This window comes from Lycium ferocissimum, chromosome 10, assembly GCF_029784015.1.
Source record: "Lycium ferocissimum isolate CSIRO_LF1 chromosome 10, AGI_CSIRO_Lferr_CH_V1, whole genome shotgun sequence".
In the NCBI taxonomy this organism is placed as follows: domain Eukaryota; kingdom Viridiplantae; phylum Streptophyta; class Magnoliopsida; order Solanales; family Solanaceae; genus Lycium; species Lycium ferocissimum.
The window spans coordinates 43,014,379-43,034,232 of record NC_081351.1 but is presented as its reverse complement, the minus strand read 5'-3'; the positions used below and the strand labels follow the sequence as shown (position 1 = coordinate 43,034,232).

The window sequence follows — 19,854 nt, the reverse complement described above, 5'->3', positions numbered from 1 at the left end:
AGCAAGAGCCAGAAGAAAATTCTGAGAAATGGAAATGGAAGTTGAGTAGAAAAATAAAAATTAACTAGAAAATAGAAGGGAAGGAAGATAAACTGTCATTTTAGCAAAGCGTTGTTAGTTTCAGAAGTAAAAATTTAGTGTCGTACTTTAGGTCATAACCATAGAAGGCTGTGTATGTATTTTCAGACGTCAAGGGGTTCGTTATGCTCCACAAATACACAAAAAATATGAATAGAACACACCCAGTGCAATTCCACAAGTGGGGTCAGGACAAAAAAACGAATCACATCAAATAATTCAAAAATGCCGTACATCTCAATGAGATCGGATTACATGTCGAGCGCAATTAGGCTGACCACATTGCTAAACAATCATTAAACTTTTTACCCATTTTAGAGTGCACATATTAGGATTAGGAGGCAATGGCCGTAATCATGTTAGAAGGAAGGATTCTAGGAATGTCAAATTACAGGCCCAAAAGAGAATAAGAAAAGAAATAATGAAGTCAAAATTGGATTAACATTGCTAAATTACACACTCATTTCCTCTTTGGCTTCTTTGATATCTTCCCGTTCTTAACTCCCAAGTATCTATTAACCTCCTCGTCACCATCATCTCCACCACCTCTGTGTTTCCTTTTCCCACCAGTTTCTTTGATTTTCTGCATCGACATGGATTCGATATTAATTATCTAATAGTAAGTAATAACTCAATCGTGCAATGTTTCACCCTGGACACAATATGTATTAGCCAAAAAAACACCTCCATAAGTACTAACCAACCAATATAATAATGTATCAGCATGCAAACATCAGGAACATGAACAATTATAAGATTTCATGAAGTAAGTCGTATACATGTCACCTCTAACAACATTCCACATCACCTCCAAATGAGAAATGCATATAAGAGTCGCATGTTGCGAATAACAGCTCTACATCCAATACACGCTCAAAAAACAAATATGCAAGCACTAGCTCTAACCTATCACCTCTCTGACATTAACTCCTGAGCCTAATGACAATGGTGAAAGAGGAGAATCAACTATAGTATTAAGTTCTAAAAGGGAAATTAATAATAAAAATTAGGGCTCATATTGCTTGATTTAATGGGCTAAAGTCACAGTCTTTAACCCATGCACGTAGAAGTTGACCACCTAGTGCTTGCCGCGGATTGTAGTAACCCCCCAACCCAAAAAAAAAAAAACACCGAAGAGACAAAAACTTTACCATCAGTGAGATCCTCTTGGCTTCTGTTACACGCTCCAAGAGTAGCAAAACCTCCTCTTCCTCTGCAGGATACTCAGGCAGTTTCTTCCCTGAAGATTATCAATTTTTAGATTGGAATATCAATTTTTAGATTGGAATACAATATGTAGCAGCAGACAGACGAAGAACATAAGCCAAGGGGAAAAAAGATACTAAATATCGGAAATATAATATTTCTGTATTTTCGTACCAATAAGCTTTTCTATCTGAATATACCACTCCAACTCATACTGATTCACTAATGATATGGCAACCCCAGAACGCCCTGCTCGTGCAGTTCTTCCCACTCTATGTATATAATCCTGCAGGTCATGATTACAGTGATGAGCTTAAATCGCATCAGAAAACAAAATTAGATTATTTAGATTGAAACGATGAGTATGGACTCAAGTATAGATAAATTCAGGACCACCCCAATGGAAGAATAAAAAGATCCACCTTTGAGTTTGTTGGAATATCATAGTTGATAACCATATCAACAGATGGGATATCCAGTCCTCGACTGGCCACATCAGTGCAGATAAGGATATTGCACTCTCCGGCCTTAAATTTGTTTAGAGCTCCAAGCCTTTTTGCCTGTCCATGTAAAAAATGATTTTTTGGGTGTGTGGGTTGAAATAGAACCAGCAAAGAGAAAAGTGTGAACCTATTAAAATATGCCTTTAAGTTCAAGACTATACCTGAGTCATCTGACCACTAATTGGTATGGCTCTCAAGCCAAGATTTCGAAGCATCAAAGCCAGAAGACGAGTTGCATCACATGTACGGGTGAAAACCATTGATGTACTACCAGACATCTCAGTCAGAATATAGATAAGATAGCAGTCCTGTGGACCATGGACAAAATAATAAAGTCAGACTACAATTTTGATAATTCAAGTGGGACAGAAATCATAATTCATCAAACCAAAGCAATTACCTCTTTAGCCCCTCAACTAGGGAGTCATTTATGTTTATTCCTCGCATACTGTCTCTAGCAATCAGTCCCACGATTACCAGACACTAGCTAAACTACAAGTCCTTCTGATAATTTTTAATCCCAAAACAAAAGGATTTTCAATTAAGGACCTTTAAAAATACTATTTCACATCTTTCTACGACAGCAACCCTTCAGATTCTACTTAGACTTTCATGATTAGTACTTCTGGGAAAGCTAAAATATGAATCTTTGTAAAGAGGGACTCATCGTACTAGTTTTTTTTTTTGATCCAGTAAAAAGGGTCCATTGAAGACGCATCAAGAAGATGCTGCAGTCTTTGTGCTAGTAATTACTTGGCAACACTAAGCAACGCGTTCATTATGATCATGTCTCCCTTATTTTATCCACGTGATTGTTCTTATTCTAGTGGTGTCACAATGTTAATACACATCCTTCAGCCATATAATAATGATCATTATGAGAACACAGCAACACAAATTATGTTATGTAGCAAAAAATACACTTTATCTGAACACCTCGGCTGCTTAAGCAGAAAATTTAGAACTCATCAATTTTCATCAAACAAATGTCACTTACATGGAACATCATTATTAAGACAATTGCTGGATACAATGCTAGTCACTTGCTTTTTTCCCAGCAAACCTAAAATAGAATCTTGTCTCTGAAGAACTAACCTTATACTTAGCAGGAAGAAAACGATACTGCTGCTTCAGTGTATCAACTGTGGAATATTTCGATGCAGCTTCAATCTGAAATAAATTATAAACAAAGTTATGCAAAATACTTGTGAGCACCTATAAATTATATGTTGACAATTGACATCATTGTACCTTAACAGGATTTCTCAAACAAGCCCTCTGAAGTTTCCGTACCTAAAGTTCAATGTACAGATCTATTTAGAATCAGTCTTTCCACGCAAAAAGTTCACTCCTTGGAAGGTTCATCAAGAGTAGCACAGCAGAAAATATTAAGCATGAATTTGATTTCTTCAAGAGCCAAGCAGAACAGAAGCAAATTAACTTGTCATTCACAACATCCCAACCTCACGGACCATTTCATGTAAAAATAATATTGGTATTATGATATAAAGACTAAGTGCATCTACTTCCAAAACAATGTTAACTGGGCATTAGCTGCATGCCAATACGAGAAAAAGTTGAAAAACAGGTAAAAAGCTCCTCCATTTTCTGGTATCCTCTCATATATAAATATCAAAATGAGCAAGATATTTGGAGATTAAAGAAAAATTCACGAAAGCACTTTTCCTACCCAAGTATTGGGGAAAAGATATCTATCCACCATTAAAAGAGGGGATTTTCTCTCAAAAATTTAGAAGAGAAATTATCCACTAGCAGTGATTAGAACGTTTATAATGAACAATGCATTCTCATAAACCACTTGAAAAACTAACCTTTTTAGTCATTGTAGCAGAAAACAGATAAGTCCTTCGTTCACGAGGAATAGCATTCAAAATCTGATCAAGGGCCTTTTCAAAATCCTCATTTAGCAACCTATCTGCCTCATCTAATACCTGTTGCATGTACATATTCATGCTCAGAATATGCATGTCTGCTCTTATCTAGCTAAACTAATATGCTGTTGAACACATATTTACATTTAAAACCATGATACACGGAAAGAACATCAGATCTGTATCGAATTCCATGTCATGATAAATCAAGTCATTTTTTAATACCATTTGAATAGCATATAATGAAATGCATTTTATTTTTAGATACATATTGGTTGAATTAATTAATGTCTTGCTGGGTCCAATTGTCAACACCTAAGGCGATGAAGCCATTGCGCCTCTCTGAACACATCACATAAATGCTATAGTGTGTTGGGGGGGGGGGGGGGGAGCTGGGAGGAAGACATTTAACTGCCAACTAACATGGAGACAAGCAACATTCAGGGGATCATATCAAGTAATGTAGTCAAAGGCTTTCTGCAGCTCAATATGTTGGATGGTAAAAAGTAATGACCAATGAAATTAGCCAATGGAGCCAGGAAAAAATGACAAGTGGCTTTGCCTCTGACAAGAGATTTACAGTATGCACGCTGTGGAGAATGTGGACCAGCCAGCATTCAAAATCATCCTTGAACATGCAGCAAATGACTTTTAATGTGCTACAGTGATATAATAACATATCCTTCAATCAAATGCAATGAATCAACATTTGAACTCTTGGATTTTGATCCAAAAGGGAAAGGCAAAAAAAGGTGCATAAACAAGAGGACATCTCTGGAGCATTTGTCAGCATAAGAGTCAATGGACAAACTTACCAAGAACTTTATCGTACGAAGAGAAAACCCTTTAGTATTGGAAAGATGATCCAATAGGCGACCAGGTGTTGCAACCTACATCAGACAGCGCGCAAATGAGCATTCAAATTTAAGAATGTCAGAGACTAAGCGTATGGCTTAAAATAATATCCGCAACAACCTACAATAGCTTGAAATGGCAGGCCAGGCAACATAATAGATGTCTGCATGTTAAAAGATATGCCAGCGACTGAATTGGCTGAGTACAGTTAATAGTTTTCTTTGATAGGTAAGAAAGAATTGTATTGGTAAGTTGCATCAAGATGATGCAGAATGATACATCAGGAACCTTAATGAAACATAGCCACTGACTGCACAAACATGTGAGCTGGTTGAAGAAACCTAGTAAATTATCAATATCATGTACATTTTTAACTTGAACTAAAGAGCTAAGAAAGAAGGCTGTTGTACTTCAACTTGTTAATATTCTCCTTTTTGTACAAAAAAAATCTCTGATTTTTCCCTCCAAATAGTCCACCGGATAAACTATCCTACTTGCAAACAAGGCAGAAGTTTGAGAGGCTAAGACAAAGCCACATCCATGATTGAAAAGAAAGGTTGAGTTTGCACCAAAAGCCTTCTCATCTCCATAGGATAAACTGTTGGAACTCATTACAATAGGTCCGCGGTCGTATCTAGTCCAAATTGAGTGATTTGCTTTAGGGGTCAACAAGTCAACGTTCTCACAATCCCAGGGGATGGATTGCTTCCCTAGATGAGTAAGAGTAGCTGTCTTGGTCTAGGTGCTGAACCGGGTTCCCACCACCGCCCTTGGAGGGTGAGTCTTCCTATGCAGCTGGGCGTCCAATTCTAGATAAAGCTGCAGGGTTACCACCACATCCTTTACCGATAGACTTGAAGTTCTTCATAGGCAGGTGGGCTTAGAAAATCTTCTCAACGATGGTTGCTCAGCTCATCACACTTTATAGTTGATATTATGTTAGTTCCACTCACTTGATAGTTGATATCCTACTTACCTTACCTTATCCAAAAAAAATTCAAAACTTGAAATCCTATTACTTCCATTAGAGACTTCTATAACATGATCCTTTCACATAGATTCTTTTGGAGCCTCTCAAAACAAATAAAGGTTACTGGTCTTACTCTTACAATCCTAGGATGGTGGTATGGTGCTGAATGAAATTGTTTAAAACCTTGAACAAATAGATTTTTTATGCTTCAAGGCAGGTTAATGGTCCACCAACTTTGTTTCCTTAGATTGATAAAAGGATTCATCATCTACCTTTTACAACCATCAAGTACGTACTCTGACAAAAGAGATTGGATACTAATAATTCATCAAGGACTTCTGTATAAGCCATGGCATTTTGCGAAAGTTAAAACATAAGCACATTTAGTATCAAATGATCTAAGAAGAAAAGTAAGCTAACATTCAGTAAGGCCCTGATAGCAGGATTAGGAAAATATTGGCAACAAATTTATCAAAAACTGAGAAGAGAATGCATTTTCAAACAAAGTGGGGTAAGGTAACTAAGTAACTATTTGACATCTAGCCTGAAATTTTTTTATGCATCTGGGAAAATCCACATGACCCGTAAGTTGTTAAAGGAGAAATCACAAACTTGTTAAGTCTACGGTGAAATGACATGCTTATTCGAGGCAGAGAGAGATACTCAAGTAACAGCATCAGAAATAAAATACAGCTGGTGCTGCTCTGCTAGTCCCTTAAACATGCACTGCCATAAGAATATTACACCACCAACTCCCCCTCATACAGTAATTGCCTTATAATGTATCTTTTGGCGAAGAGATTTTACCATCTGTAGCTCCATTACTGCTTGCTTCACCTTAGCAAAAGACTTAAAAATGTAGTAGTGGATATCAGTACTTACAATAATGTGAGGCCGTTTCCCAAGGGCAATGCTCTGTTGTACTTGATCTATCCCTCCAACCAGCTGCAAAAATTACCAGTGATCATTTAATCAAAAATATGTCTAGGTGAATGCCAATGTCAACCATCATATACCACACTGTTTCAATTGTGACACGCTTTTATCCTGTCCAACAGATATGCGTCTAGCAAGTTATCAAGCCTATGGATTACGTTCGAAGGGGTAATGAATTGGTCATGCACGTGCATATATGACTTAGTCAAGCTTACCACTGCACATTTTACACCAATACCGGATCCTAAAGCTTCAAACTGTTCAGCAATTTGAATTGCGAGTTCTCTGGAATACGCAAAGAAAAAAGCTGGACTTTAAATCATTAAACAGCTTCAACAAAATAAAATGAGTAATCAGAAGAATAAGAGACCTTGTCGGAGAGAGAACACAGGCAAAAAAGGCATGTGGAGAATCTAATAGAGCTTGTAGTATAGGAATTGCAAAAGCTCCAGTCTTTCCAGAACCTGTTTGCGCCAGACCAATTAAGTCTTTGGCTGGAACAGAACCCAAACAAATTGTTTAGAATATAAATTAAATTTCACCGAATAGAGGTTGATATACAAAAGGTTAAATAATAAAAGGATCTCTATCCAAATATTGCTCTTAAAAATAAGTCATCCAAGCAACTATACAAATTGGAATACTTGAGTGCTTCCAAATCTAAGGCCCCGTTTGTCCATAGATACCCAAAAAAAAATCACTTTTTTTTTGGAATTTTGGAGTTGGAGTTGGAGTTGTGTTGGCCATAGTTTTTGAAATTGTAGTTTTTGGTGAAATGTAATTGTAAAAAAGTGAAAAAAGTGAATTTTTTTTTGAAAAACAAGTTTTTTGAGTTTTTGGTATTCCGGAATACAACTTCAAGTTGTATTCGGAATTCTCATGGCCAAACGCTGATTCCGGAAAAAAGTGAAAAAAATTTCAGGAATAAAGTGAATAATTCTTATAGCCAAACGGGGGCTAAGAGAACCCCCACCCTCAATTGAAAACTTCAGACCACGTGGAATCACTGCCCAAAAACTCTCTCCCTTACTAGTTTGTTAACAGAACCCACATTACTTGATTGAAATTTGTATGGTCCATTAAATGTCCCTCAAATGCAACATTATATTCCATAACTCAGTGGATGAATAAAAAAGGTCTAAATAATAAAAGAGGATCTCTATACAAATAATGTTCTATACAAAAGTCATCCAATCAACTGTACAAATTGGAATACTTTTGAGTGCTTCAAACTACAAATATAGATAAGAAAATGCATGATGCCAGCAATTTGCGAAATGCACTCTACGCCACCAAAGGACACCCCCCCCCCCCTCCCCCCGCCAAATCGTCCACTTCAAAGTATTATCCGTCCATTAAATGTTCCTCAAATGCAGCATTAAATTCCATAACTTCGTGGATGATATAGAAAAGGTTTAAATAATAACAAAGGATCTCTATATGTTCTATGGAGAAGTCATCTAATCAACTACTCCCTCCGTCCCAATTCTCATGACACTCTTTCCTTTTTCGTCAGTCCCAAAAAGAATGACACTTTTCTATATTTAACAACAATATAACAAAAATTTCCATTTAACCCTTAGTATTCGAAGGGATTTCTTAGGCGAAGGAACAAGGAAAAGAAGGGTTTCAACCTCGTCAAATGGAATACTGTTATTCAGGATAAGGAAAAGGGAGGTTTTCGCGTTAAAATTTGAGACTTCACAATAAAAGTTTACTGCACAAGTGGCTTTGGCATCTCAATTTAGAAGAAGAACCCCTCTGGAAATCTGCTATGTGCTATAAATATGGTTTATCTTCAGCGTGGACCACTAACATCCCTTCTTAACCTCTCGGCTTCAGAGTCTAGAAACATATTAGAGCTCTACGGGATTTGATGGAGGATCACTCTTCATTCAGGGTGGGTAATGGAAGGAAAATTAGTTTTTGGCATGATGTGTGGCTTGGTCATTCTCCTCTGAAGGATTTGTTCCCCTTTCTTTTCAGACAAGCTTCTAGCCGTCGCTTGTCCATAGCAGATTCATGGCTGAACCAAGGGTGGTTCATCCCCTTCAGAAGGAACTTTAATGACTTGGAAGTTGAATTCTCAAGGCTTTTGGAGCTACTCAACACTTCTCCTCTGGGCTCAATCCCAGAATCTCTTTTCTGGAATTCCAACTCTAAAGGTCTCTTCTCGGTTAGAAGCTGCTACCGCAATCTTATAGGTACATCTTCACAATCCCTCTGGCCTTGGACGACTATTTGGAAAAGTAAGGCGCCTCACAAAGTCAAATGTTTTGCTTGGTTGGTAGCTCATGGAAAATGTCTCAACTCTTGACAACTTGCAAAAGAAAGGCAAAATACTTTATAATTGTTGCTCTCTATGCGGAAGGGATTGGGAAGATGCGAACCACTTATTTCTGCATTGCAGCTTCACCAGTCAGATTTGGCATTTTAGTCTGTGTCATGTGGGTATTAAATGGTGCATGCCTAGGAGCACAGTTGATTTTCTCCTCTCATGGCACAAACAGGATATGCATAAAGCGTTGGGTTACATCTGGAAGTCTATCCCAGCAGTAATTTGCTAGGTCGTATAGAGTGAGAGAAATGCTAGCGTTTTTTATGACAAAAAGGACAATGTAGTTAATCTAAAGCACAAATGTATATTTTTGCTTCATTTTTGGTGCAACATAATCTCAGCAAATGTTTTAGAGCCGGATGTGTTGGCTGAGTTTTTTAGATGTACTTCTGTCCAGCTTTTTCTTAAAGTTGGCCCCTTCTTTTCATCAATAAAATGCTTTCAGTTACCTATCAAAAAAACAAAAACAAAAATATTTCTAGCCACAAATTTTTTTTGGCTTGTTTTAGACTACAAGATTCACAAGTCTTCCTTTCTTTCTTAAACTTCGTGCCCAGTCAAACACCCTCATATAAATTGGGATGGAGGGAGTATACAAGTTTGAATACGTTTGAGTGCTTCGAAGTCCAATTATAGATAAGAAAATGTATGATGCCAGCAATCTGGGAAATGAACTCCAAGCCGCCAAAGGATGTCCTCCCACCCCCACCCCACCCCCCAAATTGTCCACTTCAAAGTATGTGGAATCAGTTCACTGCCCAAAAATTCTCCTACTTACTAGCACATTACTTTTTGAGTAAGCTTGTTTTTTTGGCAGAACCCGCATTAATTGATTGACGGAGTTTTGCGCGGTCCATTAAATTTCCCTCAAATGCAACATTATATTCTATAACTTTGTGGTAAATTTGCATTGTAGAGACATATGGTTTCTAACCGGCTAGCAGTCATAAAAGTTTTTTGCAGGAAAATCCACATTATCCTTTTTTTATTATTGGTGAAAATCCACATTATCCTTCCCCTTGCGGCAAAGGCAAAGATGAAAAGAAAAAAAAAAAAAAAAAACCATAGAGAAGGGAAGATTGAAAAACCTTCAAATGCATGAGGAAGAGTTTCAGCTTGAATCTTAGAAGGCGTTTTCCAACCCAAATTATGGCAAGCCTCAATCAATTGATCACAAACTCCTAATTCTTTGAAAGACTTCACTTCTTCTTTGGATTCTTCCATTTAGCCGTGGATCCAAGATTTCGCCACAGTGGGTTCTATTAAGACAGTAACTTCAAACCAACAAGCAACAATAATTGAATTAAGTTACTGAAGAGGGAGTTAAGAATAAAAAGTAACTTTTCTCCCAATTTCTATCTTGTTATCCTAGTCCATCTCAAATATCCTTTTTAAGTCCAAAGATAAACAAAACGTCACAACCAGTAGCGGATCCAGGATTTTCACTCAGGGGTTCAGAAAAAATAACAAAAGCTAAATATAAAAAATAATGTTGACCCTGGGAATCGAACCTAGGACGCTAGAGACAATTTGAACACTCTGGACCGCTTGAGCTAATCTTTTGCATTTGCTCAGGGTATTCAAAAGTTCATACATGTACATAAACACAGAAAATGTATCCTATATATACAATGTAATTTTTTTGCCGAGGGTGAACACCCTCCCCACTCTCTAAATCCACCCCTGCTCACAATTAGATGTTTCCCTTTTTAACTTCTCCATACTTAACTCTTGATAACCCCTTGTTTGGATGGTGATTTCCCGTGGTTCATTAATGTATGGTTTTCTATGAAACCATGTTTGTTTCCATTGTTCTTAAAATTATGTGGTATGGTGTTGTAAGCCCGTGGTTCATTCCATGGTTATATAACCATGAAAAGTCCCAATTTTTGAAACCACGGATTTGGTGGTTTTTCCGTGGTTACGTATTTCATTTCTCCATTATACCCCATCCTCCACCATCCACCCCACCCCACCCCACTCCCACCATACCACTCACCCCCACCCCACCCCTGCCCCACCCTACCACTCACCCCACCCCACCCCCCGCCACTCACCCCCACCCTCGCCCTACCACCCAACTACCCCACTCCTCTGCCACCCACCCCACCACCCACTACCCCTCACCACCGCCCAATCCCACCCCACAACAACTCACCCCCACCCTCATCCCACAACACCCACCCCTCCACTACCCCTCACCACCACCCAACCCCACCCCCACTCTACCACCCACTACCCCCACTCTCATCCCACAACCACCCACCTCACACCACCCACCCCTCCACCACCACCACCCACTACCTACTTATATTTTAAAGTTCCTATTTTATTCTTTACCTGAGTTTTATTAATATATATAAATTAATTTCTAATTAAGAGTTAAGGGTATTTTAGTAAACTTACAAGTTATTATACAGTACCATACAGTCAAACCAAACAATACAAATGTTATTAAACCACAACAAACGATACAGTCTATCCAAATATTATGTTCATTAATACAGTACAATACAATACAACACCATACTGTACCATACCATACTGTACATTAATGAACCACGGGAAACAACCATCCAAACAGAGGGTAAGATTATGGATAAAAGTTGCAAAGCAACAAATTAATCAGGAAAATAAAAAAATACACCTCACACCTAGGCGGACCCAAAATTTGAACTTTATGGGTTCGAGCTTAAAATACCGTCACAGCCAATTTAATTTACAGGGTTCAGTATCTTATAGTTGTACTTATTTAGCATATTTACATGATTTGAGAACCCATAATTGACTCCACTTCTGAAGCAAAAGCTACATAATAGTATTAGTTAATTCAGAAAGTTTGTAACTGTTACACCTTTATCTAAGCCATATATGATGATCAGACAATTCATTCAAAGTCATTTACAATCTAATGTGAAGTTACAAATTTTTTTTTAAAAAAAAAAACAGACATAATGTAGATACCTGGCAAGAGGTCTGAATAGGCTGGTAAATGGCAATGAAGGAACATAGAGTTAAAATTTTACAAAGGAATTAAATGGAATAATAGGATTAGCAACAAAAAAAAATATAGAAGAAGATTAGGTTAGGCTGTGATATTGAACGAAAGCAGGGGAGGCGGGTTATTTTTCCGAGCTTGGGGTGTGCAAATTTGGGTTTAAAATATTGGGAAAAGAAAATGTTACTGGACACAAAATTAAAAGAAATAAAAGAGATTTTGCTGTCTTAAAATTGAAGATGGATATAGTTTTTTAAATTTTGTGGTCTTAAACTCATCGTATAAATATTGGAATTGGAAAAATTCCTAAATATAGAAAGATACACTGTTATTGGATAGACCAAAAAAAAAAAGTAAGACAGTTAAATTGGGACGAGAGGCAGTATTTATGTATGGCTATGGAGTTATTAGGTTAACGGTTTTTTAATAATATTGTAATTTTTTCTTGGACTATTTATTTGGTTTCTAGTTTTTAGATTTGGATTAATGGTTAAACCGATAATTTAATAAGATTCTGTTAAATTTATTCTTTTATATCTAATCTAATTATATAAAAAAAGTGTTAGATAGAAACACTATTCTTATGTCCTAAAAATATTGTTTCCTTCTCATCACTAGCATTCTTCAAGAGTCCGGAACCAAAATGACCTCAAAAAAAACATTTTGAACCAAAATACCCCAACAAAAAAAAAAAGTGACAAAAGTACCTTTAGCGCAGTAAATCAGTTCACGGAGACGGAGCCGTTGTATTTTACTGCAATATAGAAGCAGTTAAAAAAAAAATCTTCTATAACGCAGTAAAATACTGCGTTATAGAAAAAAAAAAAAAAAAAAAAATTGGCCAACTTTATTTTTTGCAACACTTAGTGTTTTTTTTTTCCATACTTTAAGCCGATTAGTCGTGTGTCGGGACTTCGAAATGTCAATATTTTATATAGAACCCGATATTTTTTTGCGTACGGTAATGCGGGCTCAATACATCAAGGATACGTAAACGTTCGGATCGTCATTTTAGGGGTTGAAAAGGTACCCGAAGTAAGTTTTGTTTGAAATTAGGTTTAAGTGTTCTATATACATAGACGTTCATTTTTGTTTGAAGACTTGTTGTCATTAGCTTAAAGTTTTTTATTTTTAGGGTTTAGATTTAAGCGTGTTATTTTTTAAAGCATAACTTTATTTCGAATATACGCGATTTTTTGCGCTCGGACGTCCGATTTAAGCGATTTTTTTTTTTTTTTTGCAATATATTCGAAATAAAGTTATGCATTAAAAAAGAACACACTTAAGGAACACTTAGTGTTTTTTTCATAAAAAGATCGCAACATCTTATTTTAATAAATCTTTTCTTTGCAACACTTAGTATTTTTTCCATACTTTGACCAACGATTAGTCGTGTCTCAAGACTCTGAAATGTCAATATTTCATATAGAACCTGATATTTTTTTCTGCGTACTATAATGTAGGCTCAATATATCATGGATACGTAAACGTTTGGATCGTCGTTTTAGGCGTTGAAAAGGCACCCGAAGTAAGTTTTGTTTGGAAACTTTAGGTTTAGGTGTTTTATTTTTTAAGGTTTTGATTTAAGCGTGTTATTTTTTAATCAAGTTATAACTTTATTTTGAATATAAATCTAATTCTAAAAAATATAAGGTAAAAAACTAGTTGTAAAGTGGTCAAACTTTAGATGGTCATAACTTTGCGCTTGGACGTTCGTTTTATGCATATATTTTTTTTTGAACTTGTGTATTTTTTCGAGATCTACTTGGACAAACTGCCGGCCGAGCCGATTTTTAAAAAAACACCTTTTATCCTATTCAATTTCAATTTTTCCCCAAATTGATATGAAATTTTCAGTTTTATTTACTTATAATATGATGATACGCAATAAATTTCAACGTAAAAATCCGGGTGTAATGTAGCTGTGAATGTCAATTTCACTTCTGTGGTTTCAATTTTTCAAAATAAAGCTGACTAATTTTCTCGACATATAAAGTTGACTACAATACACTCAAACAAAACTTACTTCGGGCACCTTTTCAACCCCTAAATGACGATCCGAACATTTACGTATCCTTGATGTATTGAGCCTGCATTATTGTACGCAGAAAAAAATATCAGGTTCTATATAAAATATTGACGTAGAATATGTCTTGACACACGACTAATATTTTGGTCAAAGTATGAAAAAAAAACACTAAGTGTTGCAAAAAATAAAGTTGGCCAAATTTTTTTTTTTTTTTTTCTTGTTTCTATACTCTTATTTTTTGCGTTATAGAATTTTTTTTTTTTTTTTTTGGGCACTCTTTAGTGCGGTATTTCTTGCGTTAAAGGACTTAACGCGTACGGTTAAGTCCTTTAGCGCAGTAAATTACTGCGCTAAAGGTACTTTTGTCACCTTTTTTTTTTTTTTGTTGGGGTATTTTGATTCAAAACGTTTTTTTTGGGGTCATTTTGATTCCGGACCCCATTCTTCAAATTCCCGAATCATATAGTGTCCGCACATAACTTAATACCATTTTAGTTATCAATTTAGCGTGTTTACAAATCGAAAACCAATAATCCGAACCAATAATATACAAAATCAATCTTAACCGAAGCACCCCTATAGTGAGCCGGTCTTGTTGGTTTGCTAAGAAGAAGAGTTGCTCACCTTTGAAAACAAGGGTTCTTAGGTTTCTGGTTAGGAACTGAATTATGTATGTATTAAAATTAACATAACTAGTACTTTTATCATGTTTGTTAACATTCTAGTTGTTATGCATAAAATTCAGTACGGTGTTTAGTTATCAGCTTACAGTCCTGCGTAACTAAAATATGCAATACTGTGAGTCAATTTATGTATTATTTTATGCATATTTAGAAGATGGAATAACTAATACACAAATAACTAAACATTATATAACTAAATCCTTCATAACTAATCCTTAAATTACTAATAGCCTGTTTGGCCAAGCTTTTAAAGTCATCTTATTTAGAAAAGTGTTTTTTTTTTCTTTTTCAAAAAAGTACTTTTATCGAAAAACAGTTTGTGTTGGCCAATTAATTTAAAAAATACTTTTGATCAACAACTAGTTTATTGAGTGTTTGTTGATACTTGGGGCGAGTCAACTCTAATATGGATAATTGGGAGAAGTAGTTAATTAACTAAGTAGATATATATAATTTAATAAAATTCAATCAAAAAGTTATATCACTTTATGCCATAAACATACTTCCCAACCCTAGCTAAGACACTCCTGCTAAATTTTCTATTACATTTAACTGTAGTGTGGTCTACGTATTACATGGACTACGTGTATATAAATTTGGTGATAAAAATTTGAAAAGTTAGTGGATGATTTTGTTGGTTTGATTCGGAAGTTTAAGTTCTATGTCTTGAACTTAAAACATAATGGGATGCAGATTTATTTTAATAGTTTTTAATTGCTAAACTAGAATGAATAGCTTATAACCTATTATAACAGCTAATTATATTGATCATTTTTAGAAAATTATTACACTGTCTGTTTATATAACTTAAATCCATCTTTTGACGAAAATATTAAGAGTTTTACTAACTATCTTATTTGGATTCAAGTAAATGCGCATTCCTCTTTTTTTCTCAACAGAACAACACCCTCAACACCCCCCCCCCCCCCCAAACATCTTTCTTTTGATACCTGTGAATTGATTAAACCAAATTTTCGGAATTTGAATTATTTAAATTTTGGTCATTAGTGTTACTCTTTCATAGTTCGAACAAATATAAAATGGCAACAAAACGAATGTGGCACTTGTTTAATTGGCTGTGAAAATTGAGAAATCAGTAATGTTACTCATAGCAAGTTGCCAACAAATTTAAATAGGTGACTAATGTTGGATCCGGAATCGTTCTTTTAGTTTAAGAAAATGAAAACCCAACTTGCTTAAGAAGTTAAATATATTTCTTTCTGAGTTGCCAAACAAATTTAAAATAGGTAATTATTTCCCTAATTATTGGAACTGAGATTTTTTTCTTTGCTGAAAAAACTAAACATATCTCATATAGAATTAAATAAAAATGTGTTGAACTTGATTCCCATGTGGGGATTGAGCGACCATTGGCTTTCCCCTTTGTGTGTGAGCTGCCAAAAGAAATAAAATTAGTGATTATTAGAACTAGGATCATTTCTTGCTTAAGATAATTAACGTACCTCATATAAAACAAGAATTAAATTTAAAAAATGTGTTAAACAACTCCAGTTTTAGTTGTCACTCTAGTGGTCCTAGATCACCAACCTTACTAACAAACATATGATGAGATTCCGATAACAACTATTTCTATTGTCTACATAATTTTGCCCTCTATGTTTTCCCTTTAAATACTCATAGGACAGTTCCTTAGTTCTCACACTCAATAGCTAAGTACAAAAAAATACAAGCTTTCAATATTTGATAATCGTGATGGCATTACAAAGATTTCTTGTTGCTTTTGTAGTTGTTTCTGTGCTATTTTCATGCGTGAATGCCCTTAGCTCCAATTACTATGATAAAACTTGTCCCAAGGCAGAGTCCACCATCACACAAGTTGTCAAAAAAGCAATGTCAAGTGATAAAACAGTTCCAGCTGCTCTTTTAAGGATGCATTTCCATGATTGTTTCGTTAGGGTAAACTTCTACTCCTATACATTGTTATTTAATATAGAAATGATTTAAGTTATATACATTGATAATTTAAAAATATTGTTCACTATCAGTGTAGTTTAATCTGTGTTAGCATGTTAGTTACGATTTTTATTCGTTTACCAATCACTAATGTTTATCATAAACATGTACCTATAGACCGAGATGAGCTTAACTTGAGCAACAATATTGTCAGTTTAATATAGTCGACCCTAATTTGAGTTTGAAATTGAGACATAGTTGTTGTTATACGATTTATCCATAATTATCTTATAAATGACATGATATTGAAAATACGGAAAAGGCTCAAATATGCCATCCAACTATCGGAAATGGTTCATTTATGCCACTCGTCAATAGTTTGGCTCATTTATGCCATCGAACTATAGGAAATGGCTCATTTATGCCACCGAACTATAGGAAATGACTCATTTATGCCACTCATCAATAGTTTGACTCATTTATGCCATCGTCCGTTATCAAAATGACTCATCTATGTCATTTTTCATTAACGCCAGTTTTGTGATACCAGATATGACACGTGGCTCCAATTAGAGGTCTACGTCGTTTAATTAAACCAACCCAATTTTAAATACCAAATTAATAAAAAATCTGATCCAAACACCTTACTCACCCACAACCATAATCTAGTTGGAGGCCACGTGTCATATATGATATTGTAAAACTAGCTTTAATGAAATATGGCATGGATGAGTCATTTTGATAACAGGCGATGACATAAATGAGTCAAACTATTGATGAGTGACATAAATGACTCATTTCCTATAGTTCGATGGCATAAATGAGCGATTTCCTATAGTTCGATGGCATAAATGAGCCAAACTATTGATGAGTGGCATAAATGAGCCATTTCTGATAGTTGAATGGTATATTTGAGCCTTTTCCGTTGAAAATATCTCTTAAATTGTGGTCAGTGCATAAAGCTTAAACCAAATAGTGAAAACTTGCACTTTCTTTTACAATGATCATTTTATGTTGTAACCTTAGGACATATTTATTATGTGTTTTTTTATTTTTTATATCGGTGTTATTTTTTTTATATTGAAGGGTTGTGATGGTTCTGTGTTGCTGAATTCGACAAAAAACAACCAAGCAGAGAAGGATGGACCTCCTAACATTTCACTACATGCTTTTCATGTTATTGATGCTGCTAAGAAAGAAATCGAAAATATGTGTCCAGGAGTTGTCTCTTGTGCTGATATTTTGGCTATCGCAGCCAGAGATGCTGTTACTCTTGTGAGTTCTACTATAACAACACCTTTTTCATATAAGTATTCAGGGTCTGGAAACTGACTCGATTAATTTGAATTTGCGCCATAGAAAACTTTATCGATAGAAAAATGGCTACCCAATTTTGAGACGACCTTTTAAGTTACGGAAAAAGGTGTCTGAAATATTTTATATGGCCAAAGTTTATTCATTTTTACTTAAACTTCAGGCACATATAACTAAAGTTCAGACACTGCATATCTGAATTTGTTCTCAACATTAAGAAAAAAAAAAATTGAAAAATGGATACAAGTTAAATAGTTGTGTCCAAATAGGGCACGCCTAAAATTCTTAATGAAGAAGAATATAATTCTACAATAATACGACTATTACTTTCAAAATATGTTGACTATGTTCATGCTGCTGTATTTTAAAGGTTCTCAAGACTTATGTTGGAATTACTTATTTATTTTTCTCAATGGCTTTAGTCTGGAGGACCTACTTGGGCCGTGCCAAAAGGTAGAAAAGATGGACGAATTTCTAAGGCTAGTGAAACAAGACAATTACCTGGTCCAACTTTCAACATCTCTCAATTGCAACAAAGCTTCTCCCAGAGAGGCCTTTCTTTGGATGATTTAGTGGCACTTTCAGGTACAGAATCTCTATAAGTATAAGTTTATTTCACAAAAATATCTAAGTACAACAGAAAGTCACAAAACGATTTGCTTACAGAAATAAATTTAGTGATTTTCGTGATACTTATGTAAAAGTTGAGTGATATTTTGATTATAAAAAGTAGTTTAGTGACTTTCATGATATTTAGGAAAAGTTGAGTAATTTTTTCAAATAAGTGATGTATTGTATACAAAAATTACATATTTAGTACATTGACCTTACAATATGTCCATTCTTTTTTTCTTTTTTTTCATATTCAGGAGGACACACTCTTGGATTTTCTCATTGTTCATCCTTCGAAAACAGAATCCACAACTTCGATAAGAAAAACGATGTCGATCCAACACTAGATGTATCATTTGCAGCTAATTTAAAGAAAGTATGCCCCGTTAAAAACACAGTGAAAAATGCAGGGTCCACATTGGATACTACGACATTTTTATTCGATAACGAATATTACAAGTTAGTAATGAAGAAGAAGGGTATTTTCTCTTCGGATTCGACGTTGCTTACAAATTCAAGGGCCAAAACACTTGTTTCAAATTTTGCCACTTCGCAAAATGAGTTCTTTAAAGCTTTTGCTAGTTCAATGATCAAAATGAGCAGTATTAGTGGTTCTGCTCAAGAAATAAGGCGTGATTGCAGATTTGTTAATTAAATGGAGTTGCCTTTATTATGGAGCATTTTACCGTCCAATATAGGATTTCTCGGCATGAATTTGGATTTAACCAGGCTCATTGCAAGTATCGAATGCTGGGTGAAAAATAAAAGAAATAGGTGATGAACCTGTCTAATAAGCTATGTTCTTTGTGATTGGTAAAATTTTCACAGGCTTTATGTATTTGTAATTTATATTTTGATTTGCTTTTTATTCTTTTGTGGGGTTAATAATCTCTGAAGTGTGTTTCTAAAGTTTTGAGAGGAGTTTGTGAGGATTTATTTGATGGTGGTGTCTCTTTGTATCCTTAATGATTTAATTGTAAAATGAAGCTGGATGAAATAAATTCCTATTTTCTTTATTTGATTTCATCTATTATACACTGATGATGAGACTATGAAAAGTATTTTTTTGGTTTAGCAAGGTTGGACTCATAATTTCCAATAGAAAATGAAACATTAACGTGCTAAGTCTTTACGCACTTTCTACTTAAAGTTTTGGTGCAAGTTTTACATTATAACTCAGAGAACAATTGAATATACACATATACTTTATTATTATTATTATTACTAGTGTTTGTACCAGCGCGATACGCGGCCGACATCAAAAGAAATTAATAATTAAATATTTATCTTACTAGTTTGATATAATAAAATTTTGTCATAACGCATTGACATATTTAAAATCAATATGTGAAATTTAAATATAACTATTAAAATATTAAATTTAACGTCAAGACGTCTGCGGTCAGGTTCAGTTGTAGACATGATGTACTTTAGTTATACGGTCAGAGCATCATTTTCATGTTTATAGATTATCAAACTTTACTATGTCACGTGCACACATTACAGGGTTATAGTAGTTGCATGTA

At 35.0% G+C, this 19,854-nt stretch overlaps 2 protein-coding genes across 2 annotated transcripts; one reads left to right on the top strand and one right to left on the bottom strand.

The window, feature by feature from the left end:
- Positions 1–336: 336 nt before the first annotated feature.
- LOC132033966 (DEAD-box ATP-dependent RNA helicase 10-like) lies at positions 337–11,860 on the bottom strand. Its single transcript, XM_059424155.1, has 14 exons — positions 11,743–11,860; positions 9,867–10,052; positions 6,811–6,934; positions 6,656–6,725; positions 6,387–6,449; positions 4,495–4,569; positions 3,620–3,739; positions 3,039–3,080; positions 2,883–2,957; positions 1,949–2,095; positions 1,707–1,844; positions 1,459–1,570; positions 1,230–1,318; positions 337–661 (listed from the first exon to the last, which is right to left on the bottom strand). The coding sequence occupies exons 2-14, from the start codon at positions 10,000–10,002 to the stop codon at positions 539–541; spliced, it is 1,314 nt and encodes a 437-aa protein (XP_059280138.1). The 5' UTR covers positions 10,003–10,052; positions 11,743–11,860; the 3' UTR covers positions 337–538.
- Positions 11,861–16,172: 4,312 nt separating this feature from the next.
- On the top strand, positions 16,173–19,323 carry LOC132033968 (peroxidase 64-like). The gene is made up of 4 exons (XM_059424157.1): positions 16,173–16,405; positions 17,489–17,677; positions 18,139–18,301; positions 18,586–19,323. Exons 1-4 carry the CDS (start codon positions 16,202–16,204, stop codon positions 18,981–18,983), a joined length of 954 nt encoding a protein of 317 aa, XP_059280140.1. The 5' UTR covers positions 16,173–16,201; the 3' UTR covers positions 18,984–19,323.
- Positions 19,324–19,854: the final 531 nt, after the last annotated feature.

Coding starts and splice junctions, on each gene's coding strand:
- LOC132033966 (XM_059424155.1), bottom strand. CDS start 10,002: ATGGAAGAATCCAAAGAAGAAGTGAAGTCTTTCAAAGAATTAGGAGTT. Junction 6,450..6,655: donor TTGGTGTAAAATGTGCAGTG/GTAAGCTTGACT, acceptor TAATTTTTGCAG/CTGGTTGGAGGGATAGATCA. Junction 4,570..6,386: donor GGAAACGGCCTCACATTATT/GTAAGTACTGAT, acceptor TGTCTGATGTAG/GTTGCAACACCTGGTCGCCT.
- LOC132033968 (XM_059424157.1), top strand. CDS start 16,202: ATGGCATTACAAAGATTTCTTGTTGCTTTTGTAGTTGTTTCTGTGCTA. Junction 16,406..17,488: donor TCCATGATTGTTTCGTTAGG/GTAAACTTCTAC, acceptor TTTATATTGAAG/GGTTGTGATGGTTCTGTGTT. Junction 17,678..18,138: donor CCAGAGATGCTGTTACTCTT/GTGAGTTCTACT, acceptor CAATGGCTTTAG/TCTGGAGGACCTACTTGGGC.